Source organism: Macaca mulatta, chromosome 7 (genome assembly GCF_049350105.2).
Source record: "Macaca mulatta isolate MMU2019108-1 chromosome 7, T2T-MMU8v2.0, whole genome shotgun sequence".
Lineage (NCBI taxonomy): Eukaryota > Metazoa > Chordata > Mammalia > Primates > Cercopithecidae > Macaca > Macaca mulatta.
The window spans coordinates 28,502,100-28,526,498 of NC_133412.1; the positions used below are offsets into that span (position 1 = coordinate 28,502,100).

At 40.3% G+C, this 24,399-nt stretch overlaps 1 protein-coding gene across 1 annotated transcript in view; it reads right to left on the reverse strand.

Moving 5' to 3' along the window:
* Nucleotides 1-4,304: 4,304 nt before the first annotated feature.
* Nucleotides 4,305-24,399, reverse strand: part of CYP19A1 (cytochrome P450 family 19 subfamily A member 1) — a 33,053-nt gene continuing 12,958 nt past the window's right edge. Inside the window, exons 3-9 of the mRNA XM_015142241.2 lie at nt 21,757-21,911; nt 16,410-16,586; nt 13,308-13,422; nt 10,476-10,590; nt 9,850-10,012; nt 7,111-7,352; nt 4,305-5,852 (exon numbers count right to left, since the gene is read on the reverse strand). Coding sequence (XP_014997727.1) covers nt 5,604-5,852; nt 7,111-7,352; nt 9,850-10,012; nt 10,476-10,590; nt 13,308-13,422; nt 16,410-16,586; nt 21,757-21,911 — 1,216 coding nt within the window. The 3' untranslated portion in view covers nt 4,305-5,603. The remainder of the gene's footprint in view (nt 5,853-7,110; nt 7,353-9,849; nt 10,013-10,475; nt 10,591-13,307; nt 13,423-16,409; nt 16,587-21,756; nt 21,912-24,399) is intronic.

Sequence of the window (24,399 nt, forward strand, 5' to 3'; positions counted from 1 at the left end):
GAGTCCAAAGTTCATCTCCTCCAATTTCCCAACAAGCAGGAATATCCACCCCCAACTGCCAGTACCCCTGACCAAGATTATCCGGTTTCCCCGACTTGGCCATGTTTTCTTGCTTAAGTGTGTGGATTGATCATTCACTGTCCTCCAGTGGCACTTAGTAGACTGCAAAGGCCGCGTTTTAGAATGTGTACATGTGGTGCCTATTCTTAGGAATTTGATAGTACTAACTTCTCTTACTGGTTTAAAGATTCACTCTTTCATTCATTTAACAGAAATGTACTGAGAGCATGCTGTGTGCCAGACATGGAGATGAGTAAAACGTGGATGACTAGAGAACACATATGTATCAGTTTACTTTGGTTGCATAACATAGCTGAATCAGTAGAATCGGTTTGACTCACCCCTAGCTGTTGGTTGGAGAGACAGGGCAAAATCTCAAGTCACTGTTCTTGGACTTATTCCCATGGTGGAGTGGCTGGTGTGTTATGATAGGAGACAGAATTCCCTAGTTTCCCAATACCTAAATTCCTCCAATATCAATACCTAAATTGTTGACCAATTAGGGGTATCTGGAAGGTACCATCTCCTTTCTCTCCTCCTCTCCTCCCACAAGCCGAGCTTGCCTATCAAGCTTTTGTGCAATTCCCTAGAAAACCAAAAACTTTTACTGTAAGGGAGGATGACATTTTGAAACTTAGCTATGCTTTATAACTTAGGTAGACACATTTATTTATTTATTTATTTATTTTGAGATAGGGTGTCATTTTGTCATCCTAGCTGGAGTGCAGTGGTACTATCATAGCTCACTTTGATCTCGAACTTCTGAGCTCAACCAATCCTCCCACCTCAGCCTCCCAAGGAGTTTTAAAAAAATGTTTCGGGAGCAGTTTTTGATAATAGAAGCTGAGACACTGGCCATATGTGTTAGGGTATATGTGGGTAGGGGAGGGAAACCCTACCAAGCAGGTAGCAAAGGAATAAAAATGGATGGATGGATGGGGGAGAGTAATAACCACCTCACAGTATTGTTGAGAGAAGTAAATGACATGATTGTTAAAAGGGCTTAATGTAGCAAGAAAGTACCTACAGTTACTGTTTTCCTGGCCTGAAAGAATGAATGTACTTTCACAACCCTTAGTTCTTCATCTATCCAGGCTTAACTAGGCTAGAAGAGGAAAGCTTTGTGCCCATGTGTCTGGTTTTGCCTCCTCCACACCAAACCCCTAGCTTATCCCCACTGGAAATAACTATGTAAGGGACTGAATATTTCATTCATATATGAAATCCTTGCCAGAAGAAGAAATTGCATAATAGCTGTCAATCATAATAGACTTATTAGCATTTGCCAATTTGGCCAAAATGTAGGCAATTTTATGGCCATCATGCAGTCTGCCTTGCACACTGTGTGTTTATAGAAAATGACTATAAAATCCACTCCTTATTTTTTAATGCAGTGACAAATCTGAAATGAATTGAAATTGTGTGAAGCTAGAAATGTTCCTGATGGTCAGGTAATGGCCAAATGGAATCTGATAATTTCTTATTGAGGCAGCTGTTGGAATACACTCATTAATACTACTACCATTTTATAGTAACTAAACTTTTACAGCACTTTCCTCGATCTCTTTTGAGAAGGTAACTTGAAACACATTTGGGAAGTAGGGAAGGCAGGTAAAATCATCCATATTTCATAGATGAAGAAACTGAGATATTCCTTGCTTCATATTCCTTGGGCAATGAGATGGGGAATGAGCAGCCCTTAAAAGGGGTTTACCCAGCATCACATGGTGAGAGAGCTGGGCAAGTGGAATGAGACTCCCCAGCCTCTCAGCAGGTTAGTCCTGCTGCAAAAAGATGGCACGAGAGAGGGGACAAGGGCTTTGGAATGAGAGATGGACTTGAATCTAGGTTGCTCCTTTCCTAGCTGAGTGCTTGGGTGCAAGTCCCCAAACTCCCTGGGACTCTGTCTTATAAAAAGGCTGCAGGGATTACTGAGGCATTCATACTGATGGGAAGGTTGTCATGAAGCCTAATGTGAGATAATAGAAGCATCTGGCACATCATCTCCTGCCGCCCTCTACTGCACAATAAGAGGTTTGAGGAGATCATGATTCAGCCTAATTACTCAGCTTGTCATTATCATGCCCTATGCTCAGTGAGAGGCTGCTGTGTACCAGCACTGTGCTAAAGGGCTTCACAGAAATTATTTCTTGCAATCCTCATAGCAATGCTTATAAGATAATTATTATCCACATTGGATTGATGAGAAAACTGTGATATGGAGAAATGAAACAGTTTGCCCAAAGCATATTCTTACAAAAAGGCTGAGCCCAGATTCAGGGCTCCACTGCCTCCCTATTTATGGAGTCGCAGTGCTGAAAGGAACTTTAAAAATTACCTGGACCACAGGCACTCAGCTGCCATACCTTCTAATCAAGACCTTCTTTGCAAGAAATGTTTTGCTAACAAATTAAAATACTGAGGTTTGTGAAACATTTGCTTTTTGTTATAAATCACAGTGGATTCGAGGTTATTCTTATGATAATTATCGTTGTTTTCTTATGACTCTTATTTGTTTTGCACTTTGAAATGTATTCTTGATGGGAGAGAGAGGGGTAGAGTATACTTAATGGGCTGGACTTGATGAATGGGGGTTGCCCTGTCTAAATACATTCCATTGTCTTGTTGACCTGGTAGAAACAGGGTTATGGTCATTGACTTCCTAGAATAGGCCAATACCTGCTAAAAGCTGCAGAAAGGAAATGAAGAATTTGAAACAGGTAAGCCCTGACAGAATTGAGCCGTGAAGGGTTAAGCCCTTGACTTTGTTCTTTGAGCTAAGAGCAACTGAAAGCATCATATGCTCCATTTGACTTACTACTTTGATAAGGTTTAATTAGTATGTCCTTCTGCAAGAATAGGTGAGAGATTCAGTCCCAGAGCCCAGCTGATACAGATTGAAAAGGGTCCCTCCATCCTTCAGTGGGCCAATGGCACATGCTTTTGTGGAATATTAGCACCATTAGCAGTGAAAGGTGCTGCTTAGGAATAAAAAGTGGCAATTTCCAAGTGGTATTTCTCAATAATGAGAGAGCTTGCTGGATGTGATTATTTTCCACTTGAGAGGGAAAATGGGATCTCAATGAAGGCATGGGGCTGTCTAGTATGCCCAGAGATATAGAAGGGGACAATTGTCCTTACAATTTGATAATGATAGAGCCCTTATATACATGCATTTCACTGATAATTTACACATTTCAGTTCTTTGAGAACTGATGAAAATGGAATCCACAGCACATTGCACATTCAAGAGTGACAGTTAAGCACTTAACAGTGAGGCAAAATTCTGAAGAGATAATAGAATTTTCAAATACATGTTCATCAGCCTACTGAAAAGCCAATGGTATTCCAAAATTCCTAGGCCAAGCCTTACAAACATATGGGGTTTGTCTATACAGGCTAAGCAGAATGAAAGTTGAACAACTACCCAGGTATTTGATTCTGGGAGAGTTTGTTTGGATCATTTAAACCAACACTTCCCCTCTTCCTGTCCCTCCCCCATATCCCTCATTTCCACCCCCCACCCCTCCACTCCCAGTTTTTCCCTAGGATATTTTTGTATCTGCAAAATAGTTATCTATGTACAACTATATCAAACTTTCATTTCACTTTGACTGTGTAGACACAGACCTTGGCTTCATATATACAGATAAAATATACATAAATGTCCCAAGTGTATTGGATAGGCGAAGTACATGGATCCAAAGTTGGACTTCCTCCACCATGCAGCTCCAGCCAGAGGCAATGTAAACAGAGTGTTACTAATTTTCAAGTGAATTAATTTGGACACATTAAATCGCAAATCCTGGCCTTGCTTTCAGGGGTCTAAATTATTTGGATGATTGTCTCGAGCTGACTATAGACATATTCAGGTACACAGGCATAGTCCATATATTTTTAGGCTATATAGATGATCCAAATAATTCCAAGCTCAACTAAACGTTTTATTTTTTACTCATATCCATTCTTGAATTCTTGGAATACCTACCTCTTTATTTGGTTTCTGCATCAGTTGGGAGTATCTCTGAGCAGGAGTGCCTATTCAGAACTGAGCTTGGGAGAGAATACAGGGAGACAGGATGGGGAGATGGGGATGCAGATGGATTACAAAAGAAAGAAAATAGCTCCTGCTTTCAGGGAGATTACACTTTCATCTTATACTCAGCTGTTGCCTTATTACTATACAGTAGGATGAAAAGAATAGTCAAATGGGATGGCAATGGATTCAATGACAAATATTTACCTACTTGTAAATAAGTTTAATTTTTCAGTTTTTCAATGACATTCAGTAGAGATAGTTATATTGGCTATATAACACAAGTAAAGTGGTGTTTGAAAAGTTCCTCCATTCATATTTGATTTCCTTTAGAAAGCGAATTCCAAGGTATGCATTTTATCCACAACCACATACAATGATTCAATGAACTAGATAATGTTAAATCTCTCAGGTAACTGTTAAATTTTGAGGTAGGATTAAAAAATACTTCAGGGGTTCTACTCTGACCACGTTCTTTTCTGATCTATTGCCCTTGGCTTTTGGGGTCATGGGAAGAAAGAGAGGGAGAAAATGTCGAGGGAGAAGGATAAGGGGATGAGAGGAGCACCCCTTAGAAGTTTGAGCCCATTGGGTTGGGACTTTTCCTCCCCCAGTCACTGAAGCTGTAGTAAGAGCAAATCAATGTCACATTTACAGTTATCTCTTGGTTAGCCATACTAATTGAGCTAAGCAAAAATGGAAACATGCCAAAAGGATTTTTATTTGAAGTGCATTATGCGAATTTTTTTTCTACAGCAGACACAGGGTCCTAATAATACTTAACCCAGGCTATTACTAAATTAGTTTGTATTACTTGAATCTACAGGTAATACAACGAATTGTAGTATAGGCAAGTGGCTGAGGCATAAATTGACAGACTGGGAAAGAATTTCCTCTGATTTAACTTTTGCCACAGACAGATCATATGTGGACAAACAGGAATTAATTGGGCTTAATTCACAGGAAGGGTCAAATGCTGAATTTCTAAGCATTTCTCCAAAGACTATGAATGTTACTGTTCCGCCTCCACAGAAAAAAAAATTAAAGTATTTTAATTCACACTAGCAGTTGTGTTTGGCCCCAGGTACCCTGACATTGGGCTGGTCCTTCTAATCAACTTGAGTGTTTCTGCCCCAGACATAAAAATCACCTTGGGTTGAGGCAGTAGAGCTTTAGTGGGGAACCAGACATACATTTTGTTAATGAAGGCCTATCCTTCTCAAAGCACATTTGGTGGAATCGGGCCTTTACGGATAGTTTCTTCACTGACTATTTCTCCCTCAAACTCTTGGCCTTTGCTTTTTCTCTTGTAGTCTGGTTCTCCGGTATGAACAGGAGCAGATGACCAATAGCACTCAGCTTGGTGACAACCCATATGAAATATGCCTATAAAATGCAGTGGGCCACTGAGTGTTCACTGTGAGGATGACAGTATTGGCAAGGATGGATGATTTGTATGTGAACTACTGATGAGAAATGCTCCAGAGTGGGTACTGACCAGCCTTCTCTAGTGTTCCAGACACCTGTCTGAGTTTCTGGGGGTAAAGATCATTTCCAGCATGTTTTTAGTCTCATCTGGGTGCGAGGACAAGTCGTGTATCTTCTGTATTCTCTCAACACACTGTCCTTGCAATGTCTTCACATGGAATCGTCTCAGAAGTGTAACGAGGATGGCTTTCATCATCACCATGGCGATGTACTTTCCTGCACAGCCACGGGGCCCAAAGCCAAATGGTTGAAAGTACCTATAAGGAACCTGTGAAAATGATCAGACAGCCAGAATATTAAAGGCTAGAGTCACTCAGTCTCTGTTTGATTCATTCTGAAAACATGGGTCAGTCAGAACACTGTGTCGTGGTTATCAGCCACAATGCCCTCCAGCCCCTCAGATGAACAACTGGAACTCAAGCCCTTTCTCTGTCCTGTTTGATTCACCCCTTGTGATCCAACCCAACCTCAGAGAGTCCCCAGTTTTGCCTTTCATGTGCTGGGGTAAAGTAATGCAAACCATCTTATTACAGCAAGTGTTAGTATAATCAGGTAACTCTGTGGAATAGCCACAGATTTACTACTGTTTTATAAGTCACTAAGGCAAAGATTATTTTTTGTGATACCATATAAGAGACAAAGGCAAGCAAAGATGTAGATTCCTGGCCTATTCAGTGCCAAGCATCTAACTAACTTTAGTTATGCAGAAAATTAATGAGACCACATCTGTCTTGTCCACATCTGGACTTAGTGCCTGGCATATAGTAGATGTTCAACAAATTTTTGTTGATCAGTTTACTGATTTACATGGCATTATCTGGATTGCCCATGTAGAAACAAGATGAATTGGAGTACTTAATTAATTTTAGCATCATGTTTCTACACCATATGCAAATTGAAAAAAGGGCACTTAGGGAACTGCTTATGTAATTCAGATTGAAAAACATATTGCCTAGAATTTGACCTAATGAAGGTGGAATCTCTAGTACACATCAATTATAAAAAAAAGAAAAACTGTCTCTCTTCTAATTAGTAAGTCCTATTTAGAATGGGACCTACTGCTCATGGGGCCATTTGATGAGCCAAAGGCACTTTGCAAAAACTAAATCTTCTGGTCTCATTTGATTTTCATCTGAAGCAGTAGTGGACTTTCCTTTGCTCAGATGGTGCTATAGCTGAATCTGATGACATGCTCACAAAGTTTAAATGGAAAAGTAGGTTGGTTGGGTTAAACAAAAATCACCTCATTTTAGCCAAATTAAGGGCCCAGCTTTTTCACATTTTGACCTATTTTGTGGCCACCATGTAGATACTTCTTAGAGCTGGAGACCCAGCATCCTTGAAGGCTTGAGGATGAATACGGGAGCCCTGCTCCAAGCTAGGGTACATGTGTGCTCCTGGTGAGGTGGCAGAGGGAATGAGTAAGAAAAATGAAACGTTTATGGTGCAAACACAAAGAACCAGAGAGGATTTAACAGTTGACATTTTCAAGAATGGCATGCTCAACTTTAAGGAAGGGCTCTTACATTCTTTGCAAAATTTTCAAGAGTAAATTCGTTGGGTTTGGGGAAAAACTCGAGTCTGTGCATCCTTCCAATATTCAGGATAATGTTCGTCCCCTTTTTCACTGGGTAGCCATCAATTACATCATCTTCTAAGGCTTTGCGCATGACCAAGTCCACGACAGGCTGGTACCGCATGCTCTCATAAATGAAGTTTTCCATCACTTTTAATTTTTGCATATCATCAATCTTTACGTCTCTCTCACCTGTGGAAACAGATAACAGGGACAAATAAGGTAATGTTAGTTTCCATCTGTGATTGGCATCAAGCTCCTGTTTTTTCCACAGAACAGTTTGCTCTTGGTTGAAAAAAACTGTGGCTCTAATTCTAATGCACACCAGCAACCAGGGCCAAATATGTTACGCTCAGTCCACAAAGTGTTTTATAAAAATTCAGATATGAAGCCAATTACCTTAAAAACTGGAGGATTTTATAGAAAAGCCTGAATATCCAGAAAACTTGGTGATGCTGAACTTACATTCCCACATAGCAATAATGGGCTGACACTGAGTGGCCAATTACCCTTTTAGAGGGGGCATACGTCACACAGTTCCATCTAGACCGTGCCCAATCTGCTTCAAACATTCATCTTATCTGCCTGCTTTCTGAAATCTTTGAGTTTTTGTTCCCTGCTCTAAATTGTAGGGGACATTCATTTCCTCTCTTCACTTGTGAGCAAACTGGCACCACAACCATCCCAGAGATGATGCACAGGCTGCTGCAGAGTCAAAGTGAGATGGCAGATTTGATTCATTTCAACGAAATTTTCTCCTCTGGTTACCTGTGCAGTCATCTGCCCTTACATATCACTGATAGTCCCTCGGCATTTCATCAAGAAAGACCTGCAGTAGAGTGACAAGGACGTTCTCCCCACCACGACAAAATAGGTGCCTCAGATCAGCCCCGGGTGAGCTGGGGATTGATGGACACCCTCACTGTCTCAGATTGGCCTGACACTGGTCAAAGAGGCTCAGATTATTCCCAGACATGGTAAAGCTTCAGAGATGCCACTTTTGCAGAATAAAAAATAGCCCAGGGTCCTGAGGCAGCCCTGTCTCATATACAACCAAGCTACTGAGGAAAGGTCTAGTTTGGTCAGAGTCCTCTCATGGCCCTTCCCCTTACATACTGCCCTTGGCACACTCAAGGGTCTAATGGGGCCTGTATAGCTGGGGTTGGGAAGTAGAAAGGAAGATGATGGAGATGGTGACCAAAGGTGCTCACTAGGAAGTAGTTATCCAGTCTGTGTGTGGCACACAGAAGGGAACATGGACAATTGCAAATGGCTCTGCTGCTTTTCCATCTTTGCAGAGGCCTTTTGAAGTGTCAGGGAACATCAACATGTACACACACATTTCACCTCTCAAATAAATTGTATTCAATATGTATTAAAGGCTTATGGTTTCCTTGAACGCCCTCCTTCGGTCTCTCTTTACTGTATTGAGCTTGTTTTCTTTTTCCCACCAGACCGTGAGCCCCGCGAGCACAGGGATGGTGCTGGTTTGTTCAAGGCTGTAGCCCTGCACCTGGCACAGAACCTGAGAACCTGAGAGGAGGCAGTCAAGAAAACATTCTGGAATTTGGAGTCTAGATGTTATTCCGGCTCCTTGCTATCTACCTTGCCAGGAAACTTCCCACCTGTGTGAGGCATCTGCAGATCCCTTCTCTCCCATATTTAACCCTTCAGTGAAATTTCTCCTTATGTTTAACTATTTCAAGCAGCACTCCCATGGTTTGAAAAAGATGATGCCCTTCTACAGCCAAATAACTTGTTTTGCAGGGTCTGTGTAAAGTCAAGAGAGGGAAGTCTACATTCTCTGATATCTCTTCACATTTGTAAGAAATGTGTTCCTAAAAGATTACTCTTGTGAAGGAAGTGTCAAATGAGGAATTATGCTTTCTCCCAGAAAGAAAATTTGATTTCTTTCAAAGTTGGCATGGTTGTTGCTGTGGAAGAGTGGAGCAGGATGAAACTGAAGCGGAGACAGAGCAATGAAGCAGTAGAGTTGGGGAAGACCTGAGTGTGGACCTGGAAGCTCCGCTGCAGAGGAGCAGAGGGCAGGGGAGAGGAAGGGGCTGGCATCACTGGATTGGAGTGGAGAGGGATATGTATCACTCCCCTGTCTTTGCTGTCATCTTCTCCTCTTCCTTCTGCCACAAACTGGAAGTTCATTTGTGAATGGGTCGCTTGAAGCCCAGAAACACTGCTGTAAATGAGAGACGATCATTTCCCTGGGAGATTCCACAAAAGTCTTTTGTAACTGACAAGGGAGACAGAACACTGTATGTGATCCCATATTTTTGTAAAATGGACAAATCCAACCGTAAATATGTGTTTGTGGGCAAACAGAAAAAGATTTTAGCAAATGCACAGCAAACTATTCATAATGGTTGCCACTGGAGAGTGGGGATGAGGCTGGAAAGGAGAGTGGAAAAGATTGGGGGATGTCACTTACTGCTTTACACATCACTGTGATTTAAATTCCTCCCAATGAGCATGTATTACTTTTATGATTAAGACAACAGAAATAACCATCTTTTCAGTCTATCTAGTATAATCAAATGTGACAGAATGTCTTGCTTTATTGTTTGGAGTGAATTATAAAAAATTTTATGTTTGATATCAGATTTTTAGGACATAAGAAATGGACATTCAGAAGAAATTGTTTTTAAGCTGTGTTATTTATTTGATAAATTCTTACCAACAACAGTCTGGATTTCCTTCATTATTGCCTCTTCAACATTAGGGTGCTTTGCAATGAGAAATAACATGAAGAACAAAGAGACAGACATGGTGTCAGGAGCTGCGATCAGCATTTCCAATATGCACTGGTTCACGTTCTCTCTCGTCAGGTCACCTCGTTTCTGAACAATTGGAAGACACGAAAAATTTGGAAAGTGAATCAAAGTTTCAAAAAATGAGGGGAGGTGATACTCAAGGATCAACAACTTCAACAAAATGAAATAATAGAAACCACATGTCTCTGTGACTGACTGTGGACATTTTACATGACAATCTTTAGCTGAAAGATGAACAATTAGGCCGGTTGTCTATGTATGTAGTGTCTTTGGCCTCCCCCAACTTGTTTTCATATTTTATATTGTTACACAGAAGAGTCACAATCTTAGCAGTCAGTCTTACTAGAATGTTCCAATCTTAAAGGCCTTACTGAAATACCTAATGTGTTGGCTATTTGGATTGGGATTATAGAACTGCTAGAGAAAGTATTTAAAAGCAGAAATACACAACAGTTACAAAAGGGGATCTTTACACACCTCTACACAGTCATAACATATGTGGCATGGTATGGTTAGTTCAGGTCAGTACCTCGGCTAAAATCAACTCAGTGGCAAAGTCCATGCATTCTTCCAGTTTCTCTTCCGTGGAAATCCTGCGTCTTTTTTCTGCTATCAGAACTTCTATGGCATCTTTCAAATCCTTGCTGGAAAAAAAGTCAAAATATAGTCTATTTATACTCAGTTTGGACATCTAGTGAAACAGATTTATTTGCCACGTATTTAGGTAAAATGATCTGCTTTAATTGAAACCCTTGGTGCTTATGAGTCAGTGAATTACTGTTTTATTTCTTCATAAATACTCTTAAATTACATAGACCTTATACTTCATGTTAAGGTGCCAGAGTTAGCTAAGATTTCTGGATTCTGGTAGCAAAATCAAGGCTGTGACTTCTAGTTAAGGGTTAAAAATTGATAGCAAAAGGCTAAATCTAGCAATATTTTCCAATTTCTGATTTGGCAGGCACAATGTTTAAATTAAAACAAAAACAAAAAAAACCTGTGAGTGCTGTCAGGTGCTCTTCAGTTTGCCACAGGCACCTCCATTTCCTTGTCTTATGTTTCCACAGCCTGCTTTTTTTTTTCTTTTTCTTTTAATTGAGACAAAGTCTCAGTCTGTAGCCCAGGCTGGAGTGCAGTGGCATGATCTCAGCTCACTGCAACCTCCACCTCCTGGGTTCAAGCCATTCTCCTGCCTCAGCCTCCTGAGTAGTTGGGATTACAGGCACCCGCCACCATGCCCGGTTAATTTTTTGTATTATTAGTAAAGACAGGGTTTCACCACGTTGGTCAGGTTGGTCTCAAACTCCTGACCTCAGGTGATCCGCCCACCCCGGCCTCCCAAAATGCTGGGATTACAGGCATGAGCCACTGCACCCGGCCCCCATAGCCTGCTTTTCTTTGCCTAGTCCTGAAGACTGTTGAGTTTGAGATTCCTGTTATAAACAGTAAACTCCAGTGACTAGGTATCATTCTTGATGTTTATTCTCATGCCTTGTTAGTTTCTCCCACATTGTAAACACTAATATGTGTTGAATGAATAAACAGTTGCATAAATATGTATAGGTATTTTGGCAGTGTGGTTGAAAGAACACTTGGACGGGGTGGGGTCAGGTCCTAGTTCAGGTTGTTCTCTTTCTATGTAAGATACTTTGAGTCTCTGGGCCCTACATCCTTTTAAAGTGAAGGGATCACACTAGATGAAAAATAAAGTCACCTTGAATCTAAATTCAATTTTTCCTATCTCTGTCCTTAAGTGTATGTGTTCTTTGTAAGTGTATTGTTCCCTTATCCCAGGGAACAATGTTCTGTATTACGTTAAATGTACAATAAATCCATCTTTCAAATTCTAATTTACATGTTCACTGATACACTTAAATACCCTACTGATCCATGCATTCATCAAATGTTTGCTGAGCAACTCCTACATACAATTAACAGATATTCACTCAGTTGGGCTGTGGTGCCCTCTTCCTAGTAGGCCGAGAATGCTCATAGCATTCCCATCTGAGCACTAGCCCCAAATGGTCTGGGAGGTGTTGGAGTGCCCCTAGCCTGTAAATTCATAGAGAGTTCCTTGACGGAACTGCAGAAACCTAAGAGAAACCTTTACACAGACTTGTACAATAAATTTCTATAGGTCCAATGGCCAAGACCAAGGCTAAACTAATGACTAAGAACTATGTAATGAACTCTTCAGACCACTACCACTGCCACCAACTCTGATCACAGGGAAGAGATGAATCTTTTATCTATTTGTTTTCAAGTCACAATAAGCTCTGGTGGGAATGAAATGTATAAAGAACCAAGTGTCTAAAACATTCACCTAGTACTCATCAACCATGAGAGAATAAACAAAACAACATCAAGTTGGCTTCTTCTCTAGAAACTAATATTATTGAATTTTAAAATCCACAAGTAGAATAAAGTCAGGTCTTCAGACAAGCTTGGGGACGTTTAGAGATGGAGAACTTGAGATGGTTAGGAACATCTGAGGAAGATATGAACACAGGAAAGGGAGAAACTAACATATTTAGTACCCTCTATGTGCCATGCTCTATGCTAATTGCCTTACTTATATGATGTCATTAACCTATGCCCCTACTCTAGAAGATAGGTTATATCTTACTTTAAATAACTTCCCAAGGCCATTAGAAACAGGACACAAAGCATAGGCTTCTAGATTCCATAGGCTTTCCACTGGTGGTTAGAGGTAGCAGTGTTTAGTGACTGGCTACTTGTACTCTACAAACCCATTGATTAGCCTATAGGCCACTGGGCATTTGTCCGGTTTTCTGATGGACAATTCTAAGATCAAAACAAAGCCATTTAATGACAATTTCAGGACCCCCAACGCACAAGATACATAATTTTAAAAACCCACACACATTTTATTGAAGTTAGTTATACTCATTAAGAAAAAATTGTATTGAGACTAATGTCAGTTCTTACAAGTTAAATTATGTTAAATTCTTTCAAAAACAACACAACTATAAATTGATTCTGTGGTTCCAGATTTTCAGTTGTGCAAAGATAATTTTGACAGATATTAATGACAGGATCAGTCAACCCTTCTCTTCAACTCAAAACACACCAGTGTTCTAGTTCCTGAGTTGAAGCTCCGAGACCACACACTCAGACCCCTTGCTGAGAAGCCGCCCAGCCAAAGGCTTCATTTACTCTGGTCTGGCCAAATGCAGCCAGATTGCTGTAAAAAGTGTTTCATCAGCAACCTAATCAACAGCTCCCTGTGGGCTCTAGAGAGCAGAAAAGTTACCGGAGAGGCCAACAAAAACAGCAAAGACACAAGGGGAAAAAACCAATCCAATTGTACTCATAAATCTTCCAAAGTTGTATTACTTACACAGACTTCTCATACTTTTTGTATAGCCAAGAAATCTTAAAGAAGATGTCTGGTTTGATGAGGAGAGCTTGCCATGCATCAAAATAACCTTGGATTTTAACCACGATAGCACTTTCTGTAGAAAAAAAAAAAAACGCACAAGGAAGAGCAGTTGAGCAAAATGTGAGCCTAAGAAGGGTGCTCTGGGCAGAAAACATTCCCTGTAGGTTCTCCTAACAGTCCGGGGTTCTAAGCTAAGTGAGGTTCCATCTTCAGTAGGAGTCTTAGCCATGTGAATACCACTAGAGAAATCAAGCACTGATTTGTTCTCCTTGCCATCCAAATTGGACTAGTTAACCAATGAGTTGCTAGTTTTCAAGTTTTCAACCTGGAATTTCACATATTCTCCTCGGGCTGAGCTTCCAACTTGCTCCTGTTTCTCTGGACAAATGGAACTAGTAATTACGGCTGTTATGGCCTTCACTCTGGTACCTGGGAGTGCAAAAAGTGGAGCCTGTTAGATGGCTAACAAGCACATTTTAACTTCATTTGGTGTTGGGTAAGCAGAGCCATGAAGTGGACAGTTTATATGGATTATACACTTAATAGCTTCTAATCATGTTCTCATGGTGCTTTGTTCATTTTTCCCCCATAGCACTCATCACGTAGCTTTCATAGTTATTTATATTCAGTCCAGAGTGTAGAATTCATCTTGTTTTCCTCAATGCCTTGTCCTAAGCCTCACACACAATCAGCTCTTAACAAATGTTCTTTAATTAAATTGAATACTAGAGGAAATAAAACCCTTACTTTTTCAAATTATACCAGATAATATACAAAAGGGAAGAGAATAGACATTTATTTCCAACTGCTAAATACCAGTCACCATGCTAGGCGCTTTGTGAAAGAGATTTTAAATTTCATCTTCATATTCTTGCCATGGGCTTTGTGATATCATCCTTTTGCAGTTGAAGAAACTGCAATTCATAGAAATTCGGAAGCTTGCCTAAAACCATACAGCCAGTGTGGCAATAGGGAGTGCCCACACCCACTGTTGCCCTCCTTCACTTCCTGTCCTCTTACCCTGCTTCATTTTTCCTTCAAGGCACTTACTATTGCTAATATTTTATTAGATATTTATTTCTTTTCCTGTCCATATCACCCACTGGAATGTAAGTCCCTTGAAGGCAAGAACTTTATCCGTCTGGGTCACTGTTATGTCCCCAGAACCTAAAACAGTGCCTGGCATAAAATAGGCAATCAATAAATGTTTGATGAATGAATGTTTGAATCAATGAACACTGGTGTTAATTCAGGAAAAGTCTCACTGAGTTGTACATACTTAATGCCAATAGCAGAATGGAATTAATCCAAATGATTAATTTTCTATTGATACATAATAGATATACATATTTAGGGGTACATGTAATATTTTGATAGATTTGTATAATGTGTAATAACCAAATCAGGGTAATGAGGATATTTATCACTTTAAACATTTATCTTTTCTTTATGCTGAGAACATTCAAATTATTCTCTACTAGCTACTTGGTTGTACATAGATTATTATTTATTTTCTTCACTACACTGATTTATTGAACACTAGGTCTTGTTTCTTCTATCTACCTGTATTTTTGTACCCATTAATCAACTTCTCTTCATCTCTTCTCTCCCCACTACCCCACTATGCTTCCCTTCCTCTGGTAACCACCAAACTACTCAAATGATTTACGCTTTTTGGTGTGGTGGTAGAGTTGCATGTACATTTTTTTTTTTATCAGTAGAGTGATTTGGGGGATTTATAGGTTTTTAGGGTATATTCACTACTAGGGTTACAAAATGTATGAGGTCACGATATGAATAATGGATTTAAGAATCTTGTTTAATAATAAATTCTGTTCCTCTTGAGATAATATAAGGCCAATGCTTATGGATAAGAAGTAATAAAAAACAAATTCTATTATCCAAGGGCATAATAAGTATTATGTCAACTGTATAAATATTTAGTGGTAAGTAATGTTCTAAAAGACATCTGAATGGGCTTGTGAATTTTTCTTTGTGTACATGTATTAGTACCTTATGCACAGGCTACTAAAATGGAGACCAAAACATTCTTTAAGAGTAATATATAATTTAAATGACTTTAAGAAGAAAATGAAAAAGGTACATCAGAAAGAATACCAATTTTTTAACTCCTATACTTTCCAGGTTAGTGTGTGGATAAAGGTTGCAATGGCAATAAAAAATGTAACCCATAGAAAACAATGTAAAACAATTAGGTACAAGTCCAGTGAATTCCATTCCTGTCAGGTGTTTGATCATTAGGTTAAAAAGTTATCAAAAAGTCAAGGACTTTTGCACAATGGCACAACTTTTCAAGAACTAGCCGAAATATTGGCAGTTGTACTCAAGTTGCAAATTGGTTTAATCCTGCCAAAATAAAACCAAGTTCTATGAGTTTGACGTGAGCATGCACATGTTTTCATATTCATTTCTGTATCATAGTGAGGAAACTAGCCTTTTGAGTGAGACATCTTGTTAAGACTATAAACAATAAATGGCAAACATGTATATATAGCAATTTTTAATACTGTTTGGCACACATTAGATACTACGTTAATGGCAGCTAATATCGTCATTTCCATCAGCATCAGTATCATCAGCAATATTGACATTTTTATCATATAGGCATGATATTTTCATGTTTAGTAGCTTTGAGGGAGGAGTGTGTGTATATACGTGTGTGTATATATGTATGTATATATCATGCCCAAAAGAACAGTTGGAAATGATTAAATATATAAAGTTGATGGGTGGTAGGATATGCTAATAACCAAATGAACTAATCACAGTTGTTAAGTTTCAACTGTGGGTAGAATTCTATTTCCTAGAGTAATGAGGAAAGATACAAAAGAAATAGATGCTGGCCCCTACTTTATGGAAATTTATATTTTATAAGTGAATAAAGCAGAAACACTAGGGAAAAAAACAAGGAGTATTTAGAAATGTTTGAACAAGAGCAATGTAGAAAACGGCATGTGATTCCTTTGGTCTGCTAACCCTCCTAGCTCCTTGTTCAATAAAGGACAGATGGTCAAGATGCAAGAGTGAAAATGTCAGTACCGTCCAAAGGGATCCTCAAGAAGAGCATGTTAGAGGTGTCCAGCATGACACGCCGCAGGAGGGTCAACACGTCCACGTAGCCTGATTCATTGGTCACTTCCTCCAACCTGTCCAGATGTGTTTTGAGGGATTCAGCACAGACTGTGACCATGCGAACAAGGCCGGGGCCCGACAGAGCTGCAGGGTACACATCAGAGAATCAGCCATCATGAACTCCAGGGCACACACAAAATCAGGCCATTCTGGCTTTTTATGTTGGAGCTTAATTGTCCACAATTTTTTATTTAATAATTGGGTGGAAATTTTCATCATCTTATGCTTTTCTGTGATTTTCCATAAGCACGTACTATCCTATAGTTAAGAATGAATGAATGGAAGGAAGATAGGGACAAATATTATTTTAAACAAACTGTTAAAAATTCAACTTTTTTCATGCTCTAGCCAGCCATTTATGAGACTGCAAAGGAAACATTTAGTACTTGTGGTCATAACTCACAAATCAGTGATTTTTTCATATTTATTGTATACATTTCCCTCCAAAGCTGATTTGGATTTGCCTAGGATCATATTTATTTTGTGTTTCAACAGGTGGCAGGATATTACTGGAAAACTGGTCAAATTGGATCCTATTTGATCTAAGGTGCTTCCTGTTAAAGTGTAAAAGGCTAGTTGTAAAAATCCCCCAAAGTGCCCTTCTCTTAATTTTGATTTCTCTTCAAACTACTTCCAGGTTTATTTTACTCAACCAACGGCATGACAGCTAAGCAATTCCTTGCTTGCTTACCAGTCTTCCCTCACTGAACTGAGAGCTCTTTAAGGACAGTGACAGTCGCTCATTAGCATTGCCCTTCAAGCTGATGGTCCATGGGGGCCTTCATACATATTTTTTCAACAGAGAAAAGAATGAATGAATGAAAACAGAGTAAACTGGCTCTGATCTCACTCTTGCTCTGTTCCTGACTATCTGAGCAGTCCTGATGGTGGGTGGCCTACACAGGAGGGTTTAACCCTTAAAGTGCCCCTTTCTCTCTTTGTGTTAAGTTTCTTTAAGCTTCTTTTAGGAGTAATCTTTCTTTTTAAATCTTTTATTATTCATGTTTGTTGTTAACGTCAGAGTCTTTGAAATGAGATAAAAAATATTGGGAAACTTTGTAGATGTAACTCCAGAAGAAGATTATCCTCTGTCTCTCTCTGTCTCTTAAACACACACACACACACACACACACACACACACACACACACACACACACACACTGGGTTAAGCTGCAGAACCCCCATGCCTGAAGGTATACTTTGCAAACAAGAAAGGAGGCCTGAGGACTGGTCCTAGACTTTTGAGATTTCCATACATCTTGGAAGGAAGGTTGAGGTAGGAGCAGGCTTTCTGACCATAGGAAGGACTTGGCAGATGTGAAAGACCAGGATGTTGTTCTCTGGGTGACTGCCACTTCAGCAAGCAGGACAAATGACTCAACCCTTTGTGTGGAAGGGTTGGCTTAGAATGTCACTGGTGGTTTTCTCCCAGGCTCATGCATGATTTGCCTCTGTGTTTAAAGAGCTTGAAGCCACATGCCAAACTTATGGGCAAAAATGTAATAACATTGCTTATAGGCAGTGGTATGATGTAGATATGATTTAATTTTTAAAATGTGCCAAAACGTATTGAATCTGTCCAGTCAAAAGAAAATTGGGCAAGCAAACAGCAAATACCATCAATATGGACACATTTCTCGGCAGTTTTGGGAAACATATGCTATTTCTTCACCCCTCGCTCCCACCCTTCCCCACCTCCCAAGATGGGCCATTGCCTAAGTTGCACTTAACTATTTCTCTACAGACTCACCTAGTAAGTCAATACTTTCATTAACGTTACTGAAACCTGTGCCAAACTTTCTGCTATATCAGGAAAACCAACAGGGAGTCTAACTCTAAAAGGAAATTCACTGAAAAATGCTTAGGACTCTCATTGATTATAGAAATGTCAGACACCACAGTGAACTTTCCAATAAGCAATTAGCCTCCTATTTCTTGGGATTATGAATTTGGGTCCAATTGTGTAGCACTTTTTTGTAGAAACCCTGATCTTCCCTATAGAAGGCTATCTAAAAAAAAGTCACAAAGATGTTTGGCTTAATTTCCAAGTACTATAGGGTCTACTACCGTAAGGTCTATCCTTTTGACTATCTTGAACCCACAGCCTCCCCTCCACCTTTCCTGCATCACTGCAGTAGCTCCTAAATGTTCTCACTGCTCACGGTCCTGCTTCCTTCCAATTAGTCATTCTCTCTGCTACCAGAGGGATTTTTATAAAATACAAATATGTTCATATCATTCTGCTTAAAATCTTTAGTGATTCTCCATAGTTTTTGAGATAAGCTCAATTCCTTGCCTTAACCGAGAGATTTTTGGTGATATGGCCCTGCCCTCCCCTTGGCCACGTCCCTGAATGTATCTGCACCAGGCACAAGGACTTACTGACAGGGCCCTGGATGCGTCATGTCTAACTATTCATCTGTGCCTTTGGCTATCCTGTTCTTTACTCCTAGAATGTTTGTCTTTTGTTTTCTTAATTAGCTTCTACCTTACTCATTATGAGCATCCAGTCCTCTGAAAAGTCTCCCCTGCCCCTCAGTGTGCTTCAGATGGCCTGTTCATCTGTACTTGGCATCACTCCGTGCAACCGCCAGCATTACTATCACCTAGGGTAGTGTTTGGTGATGTGCTGGGCTGCCCCTTCCTAATTCAAACCCCCCTCCCCCATTATAAGTTCCTCGAGGGCAGGAACCACATCTGGTTTGTCATTGTATCTCGGTACCTAGTTCAGTGATGACAACGGTGGTTTGTCAAACAAATGGATGAACTTAGAGATTCTTTTAATTAGCTCTTGCATGTCAGGGTAGAGGATATTGGTATGTGAAAGTTAACTACTCCTAAATACTAGTTCACATATTCCTAATATGCCTGAGCCAAATGAAAAAGTCAAACGTGGGATCTTACAGCATTATTTCATTTGCTCTTCACAATAGCCCTAGAGTGCAAGTTTTATAACATTTATCACCTTTTGTGAATAGGGAAACTGAAGCTCAGAAAGGTGAAGCGACTTGCCTAAGGTCAGATAGGTAGCAAGTGGCAGTGCTGGGGCTCAAACTCACAACCTGTAATACCAAGTCCTATACTTTTTCCATTAATTCGTTCCATAGTTTTATAAGGTATAAGGAGATTTATCTCCCCCAACATGAGTGATAGGCAGAATAATAGCACCCTAAATTTGTCTGGGTCATAATCCCCAGAACCAACTAATACGTTACTTTACATGAAAAATAGCAGATATAACTAAGGTTAAGGACTTTGAAATGGGGTGGGACAAACCTCATCATGAGTTCTTAAAAGCAAAGATTACAGGCTCATGCCTGTAATCCCAACACTTCGGGAGGCCGAGGCGGGTGGATCACAAGGTCAGGAGATCGAGACCATCCTGGCTAACACGGTGAAACTCCATCTCTACTAAAAATACAAAAAAATTAGCCGGGCGTGGTGGGGGGTGCCTGTAGTCCTAGCTACTTGTGAGGCTGAGGCAGGAGAATGGTGTGAACCCAGGAGGCGGAGCTTGCAGTGAGCCAAGATGGCGCCACTGCACTCTGGTCTGGGCGACAGAGCAAGACTCTGTCTCAGAAGAAGAAAAAAAAAAGGCAAAGGACCTTTCTAAGCCAAGGTCAAAGCCAGAGAGAGATGGGATGACAGAAGGTGGGCCAGAGATGTAACGGGCAAAGGACTCAATCCACTGTTGCTGGCTTTGAAGCTGGAGGAAAGGGCCACAAGCCAAGGAATGTGGCTGGCCTCTAGAGCTGGAAAAGACAAAGAGAGTCTTTCCTAGAGCCCCCAGAAAGGCACATAGCCTTGCCTATGCCTTGATTTTCAGCTCACTGAGATCCATGTCAGACTTCTGACCTACAGAACTGTGAGATAAATGTGTTCTTGTAAGCTACTTATTTTGTGGCAATTTGTTACAGCAGCAATAGGAAAGTGATACACTGGGGTCTACAGCAAGAGTTGTGCTGAGTCCTGGTGAGGGGCAGCTCTGAAGGCTGGACTCAACACCCAGTGGGCACAGGTACTGGCATAGCTCTCCCCATCTTAGCAGGCACACGGAAGGTGGTGACCTGGGTTCACAGCACCGGCTGCTGGAGGGAAGGCTGTGAATAGACAGGGCCGGACCTAAAATCATCTAGCCCCAGATTCCACCACTAAGAAGGTTTCTAGGGCACGATTATTTTTCTTGATGCTTGATAGTAATGTCCAGGCTTAGTCATGTGTATTCCCCAGTAGTTTCATTTCCAGCATGATGAGGTAAAGGGAGAAAAATCACTGGATAAGGAGGCTTGCAACCGAGTCTCAGCTCATTCATTACTCCCTGTTTTGCCTGGGTGAAAATCATAACTTCATTGGGACTTTATTTCCTCAACTGTTAAAATCAGAGGTTAGATGACAGATATGGTCCCTCTCAGTTCTAAAATTCTCTAATTTCATTCACAAATTGCTTCCTGCTGAATCATCTGGGCTGTCAGTCAAGCACTCAGCAAACACATTGTGTGGCCATGTTTAAATCAAACATATGGGTGACATGCTAAATTCTTAACTGAAATGATTCTAAATATATATCTTCATCTCTTCTTTATACCTATAAATTGCTTTGCATATCAATAAGAAGAAAAGAATGTGTGGTGATTAAGAAATATAGGCTTTGGGGATATATTCCAGGCTATCATTTACTAATGTTTGGACCTTGGGCAAGTTACTTAACCTCTTTATGCCTTCATTTTCTGTCAGTTGTAGGTGATAACAACATTTACCACATGGGGCTGCCATTCAAGTGTTTAGAACAATGGCTACTACAGAGTAAAGGTATAATGAATGTTAGCTCTTCCTCCTTTATTGCAGTATAATTCAAAATATGATTTCAGACTGGGCATGATGGCTCATGCCTGTAATCCCAGCACTTTGGGAGGCCGAGGCGGGTGAATCGTTTGACTCCGTGAGTTCGAGCCCAGCCTGGTCTCAAATGTGGCAAAACCCTATTTCTACAAAAAATACAAAAATTAGCCAGGCATGGTGGTGCAGACCTGTAGTCCCAGCTACTTGCGAGGCTGAGGTGGGAGGATCACCTGAGCCCGGGAGGCGGAGGTTACAGTAAGCCAAGGTCGTGCCACTTCACTCCAGCCTGGGTGATAAGAGTCAGACTCTGACTCCATAAATAAATAAATAAGTAAATAAAATATTTAACAAATGTGATTTCAAAAAAGGCATATTCATAGACAAAAACGAAGATTGTAGCTAAGTACCTGCTTACCTTTCATAAAGAAGGGTCGAGTTGTTTTCCAGAGATCTGGATTGTTGTTAAATATGATGCCTTTCTCATGCATACCGATGCACTGCAGCCCAAGTTTGCTGCCGAACCGAGAGCTGTAATGATTGTGCTTCATTATGTGGAACATACTTGAGGACCTGAAAAGAAAGGAAACCTTGGTGTCAATTTTTAAGGGTCAGCAGAACTCATGGTGGTACATTTTGACTAGGAGGTGGCTCTCTTAGCAAATGCATGTCGTTCCAAATGCAGTGTGCATGATTTCTAGTATTCAGATTGAATAAGCACTTCTGTTAGCATGAGGACATCCTTCTCCAGTTGAATCATTTCTACCTACTGATTCCCTGTTTAAACATCACCAAAGATAGAAAACACACACACATACCCACATACCATTCCTTATTTCTCTTTCTTCTCTAACTTCCCCAAAATACTACCCACTACTGGAGTCAGAGCTTCAAGGCTGTTAAGAAGCTGAACCCTGCATACCACCAGAGCCAGAAGAACCTCCAGCCTTTCAGGTCTCACCCAGCCTCACTCCACAAAGTGCCACCCACTGCAAGAGTGAGTCACAGAATCGGAAGTTTGTGGAATTACCAAAGTCTTGTTTTCCTATTTTGGAACCAGCAGTTTTGCCCAGTACCACCCAACTCTAGTCTCTGATCAGGCCTGCCCTCTCCAGTGGAGTATCAGTCAGGGCTTGAAAAACATCTCCTTGGACACTACTTCTAGCCCTGAGCTTGGCCAGGGGCTGGCTGGGCTGGCATGCAAAGTTCACTGTGGTAGTAAAGGAAGCTATTTTGGGGCTCTGCATTCCATCATGACTCATCAAAGTCTCCAGGGTCACAGAGTTCTCCCATGACATAGGATGTGATGAGTCATGAGATAGTACAATTTGCATGATGCTCAATTATGCAAATTCAAGATGCGTAAGATGTCATTGGTATTATCTTGATTTCAGATGTTGTTGTTACTTTCTTGGTGAACTTAATATTTATACAAAATTTCATGTATTAATTTCAACTTTGGTCCTCCCTCCCCTCTGGTCTCCCAAAATTTCGTTTCACAATGCAAATTCTCCTACTATGGAGGTTTTCAGAACACATAACCCTCAAAGATTAGAAGTGGTTACTATAATATCTGCAACTGGTTCTCAGACAGGTTGGAGAGACTCTTATTCCTCCATCTCCTAGTTGACACTTGGCTCCTAAAAGGATACCTTTGCCTTAGTGAGGTTGTTCAGTGTACCTGCTGAAATACCTTCCCAGAGGACTCTAGGCCTAAAAAGCGCTGCTCTGGTTCAACGGATTAGGTTGTGGGCTAAGTATTAATCCAGCTCTCACATCTGTGATATGTTCCATAGTCCTATTTAAGCTTTAAAAGTAAGCCTCTGAAATAATGGTAGTGTCAAGAAATTAGAACAGGATTATTATTATATAAGATACAAAAATTAGCTGGGCGTGGTAGTGTGTGCCTGTAGTCCCAACTACTTGGGGGGCTGAGGCAGTAGGAGAGCTTGAGTCCTGGAGGTTGAAGCTGTCCAACCTGGGTGACAGACCAAGATCCTATCTCAAAAAAAAAAAAAAAAGCAGAGCTATTGTATAAATAACTTATTTACTTGATATCTATTTCAGGAAAAATCCCCTATTTTCAAATAAAAACACCATTAAATATTCTTTTGATCTGATTCTGGATAATATTCATCAAATAATCCTAAGTTTTGGATATGTTTGCCTCTCCCTAGCAAAAAATTAAAAATAAAAACAATAAAAACAAAAAAAATAAAAATACAGATGCTTCCATTTGTATTCTAGAGAATTAATTTGTCTGACACTTCAAATTTTGTCATATATATAAAAATTATGCTATAGGAAGGCATGAAATTCTTACTAATTAAAATATTTGAAAACTCTAGCTTTACTTACCTTCCCCTCCATCATTCCATAATTAAAGCAGAAATTAAGTAATTTATATATTCTTTGTTCACAAACTCGTATCTAAAAATTTTAAGCACTTAACGGACAAACACTATTTTTCTGCTCTGACCCTAGGGCTTTTGCATACTGCATTAATTATATTGGCCTGTGCATTTCATTTAAGAACTTGCTAACCAGTTTTCAAAAGAGAGTAAGAAATTCCAAACATAAAACAAACCCAACTAAATATTTGCTAGTTATTAGTAACAAAGAGTCAACCTTTAAAATTCATGTGTCCTTTAGGGGGCACCAACATCTCAGCTATTTTGAATCCAAAGCTCAGGCTTGTCAGGGACAAAGCTAATCAGGCAGAAGTGATAAAGCAAGGGATGTGTGACTGGCCACAGATGAGCAATTTAAAACAAGGTCACTTACTAAAAGTAGGCTGGATTGATCTAGCCAGAGTAAATCAGAGAAGTGAAGAACAGAAGGTCAGTGACGAACTAAGGACCCCAGCCCAGAGCTCCTCCTGGCAGTCAAGACAGGCCTGGCTCTGGCTTGTGGGCCAGCCTGCAACACTGCCATAGGCAAGCGTTATACTCATTAGTTGGGAGAATGAGGATTTCTTAGCACTGAGGAGAGTCCAACTGAGTCCCCAACCTCACAGGGACAGGGCACAGTGTTGGGTGTCTGGTCACTAGGGTTATTATCC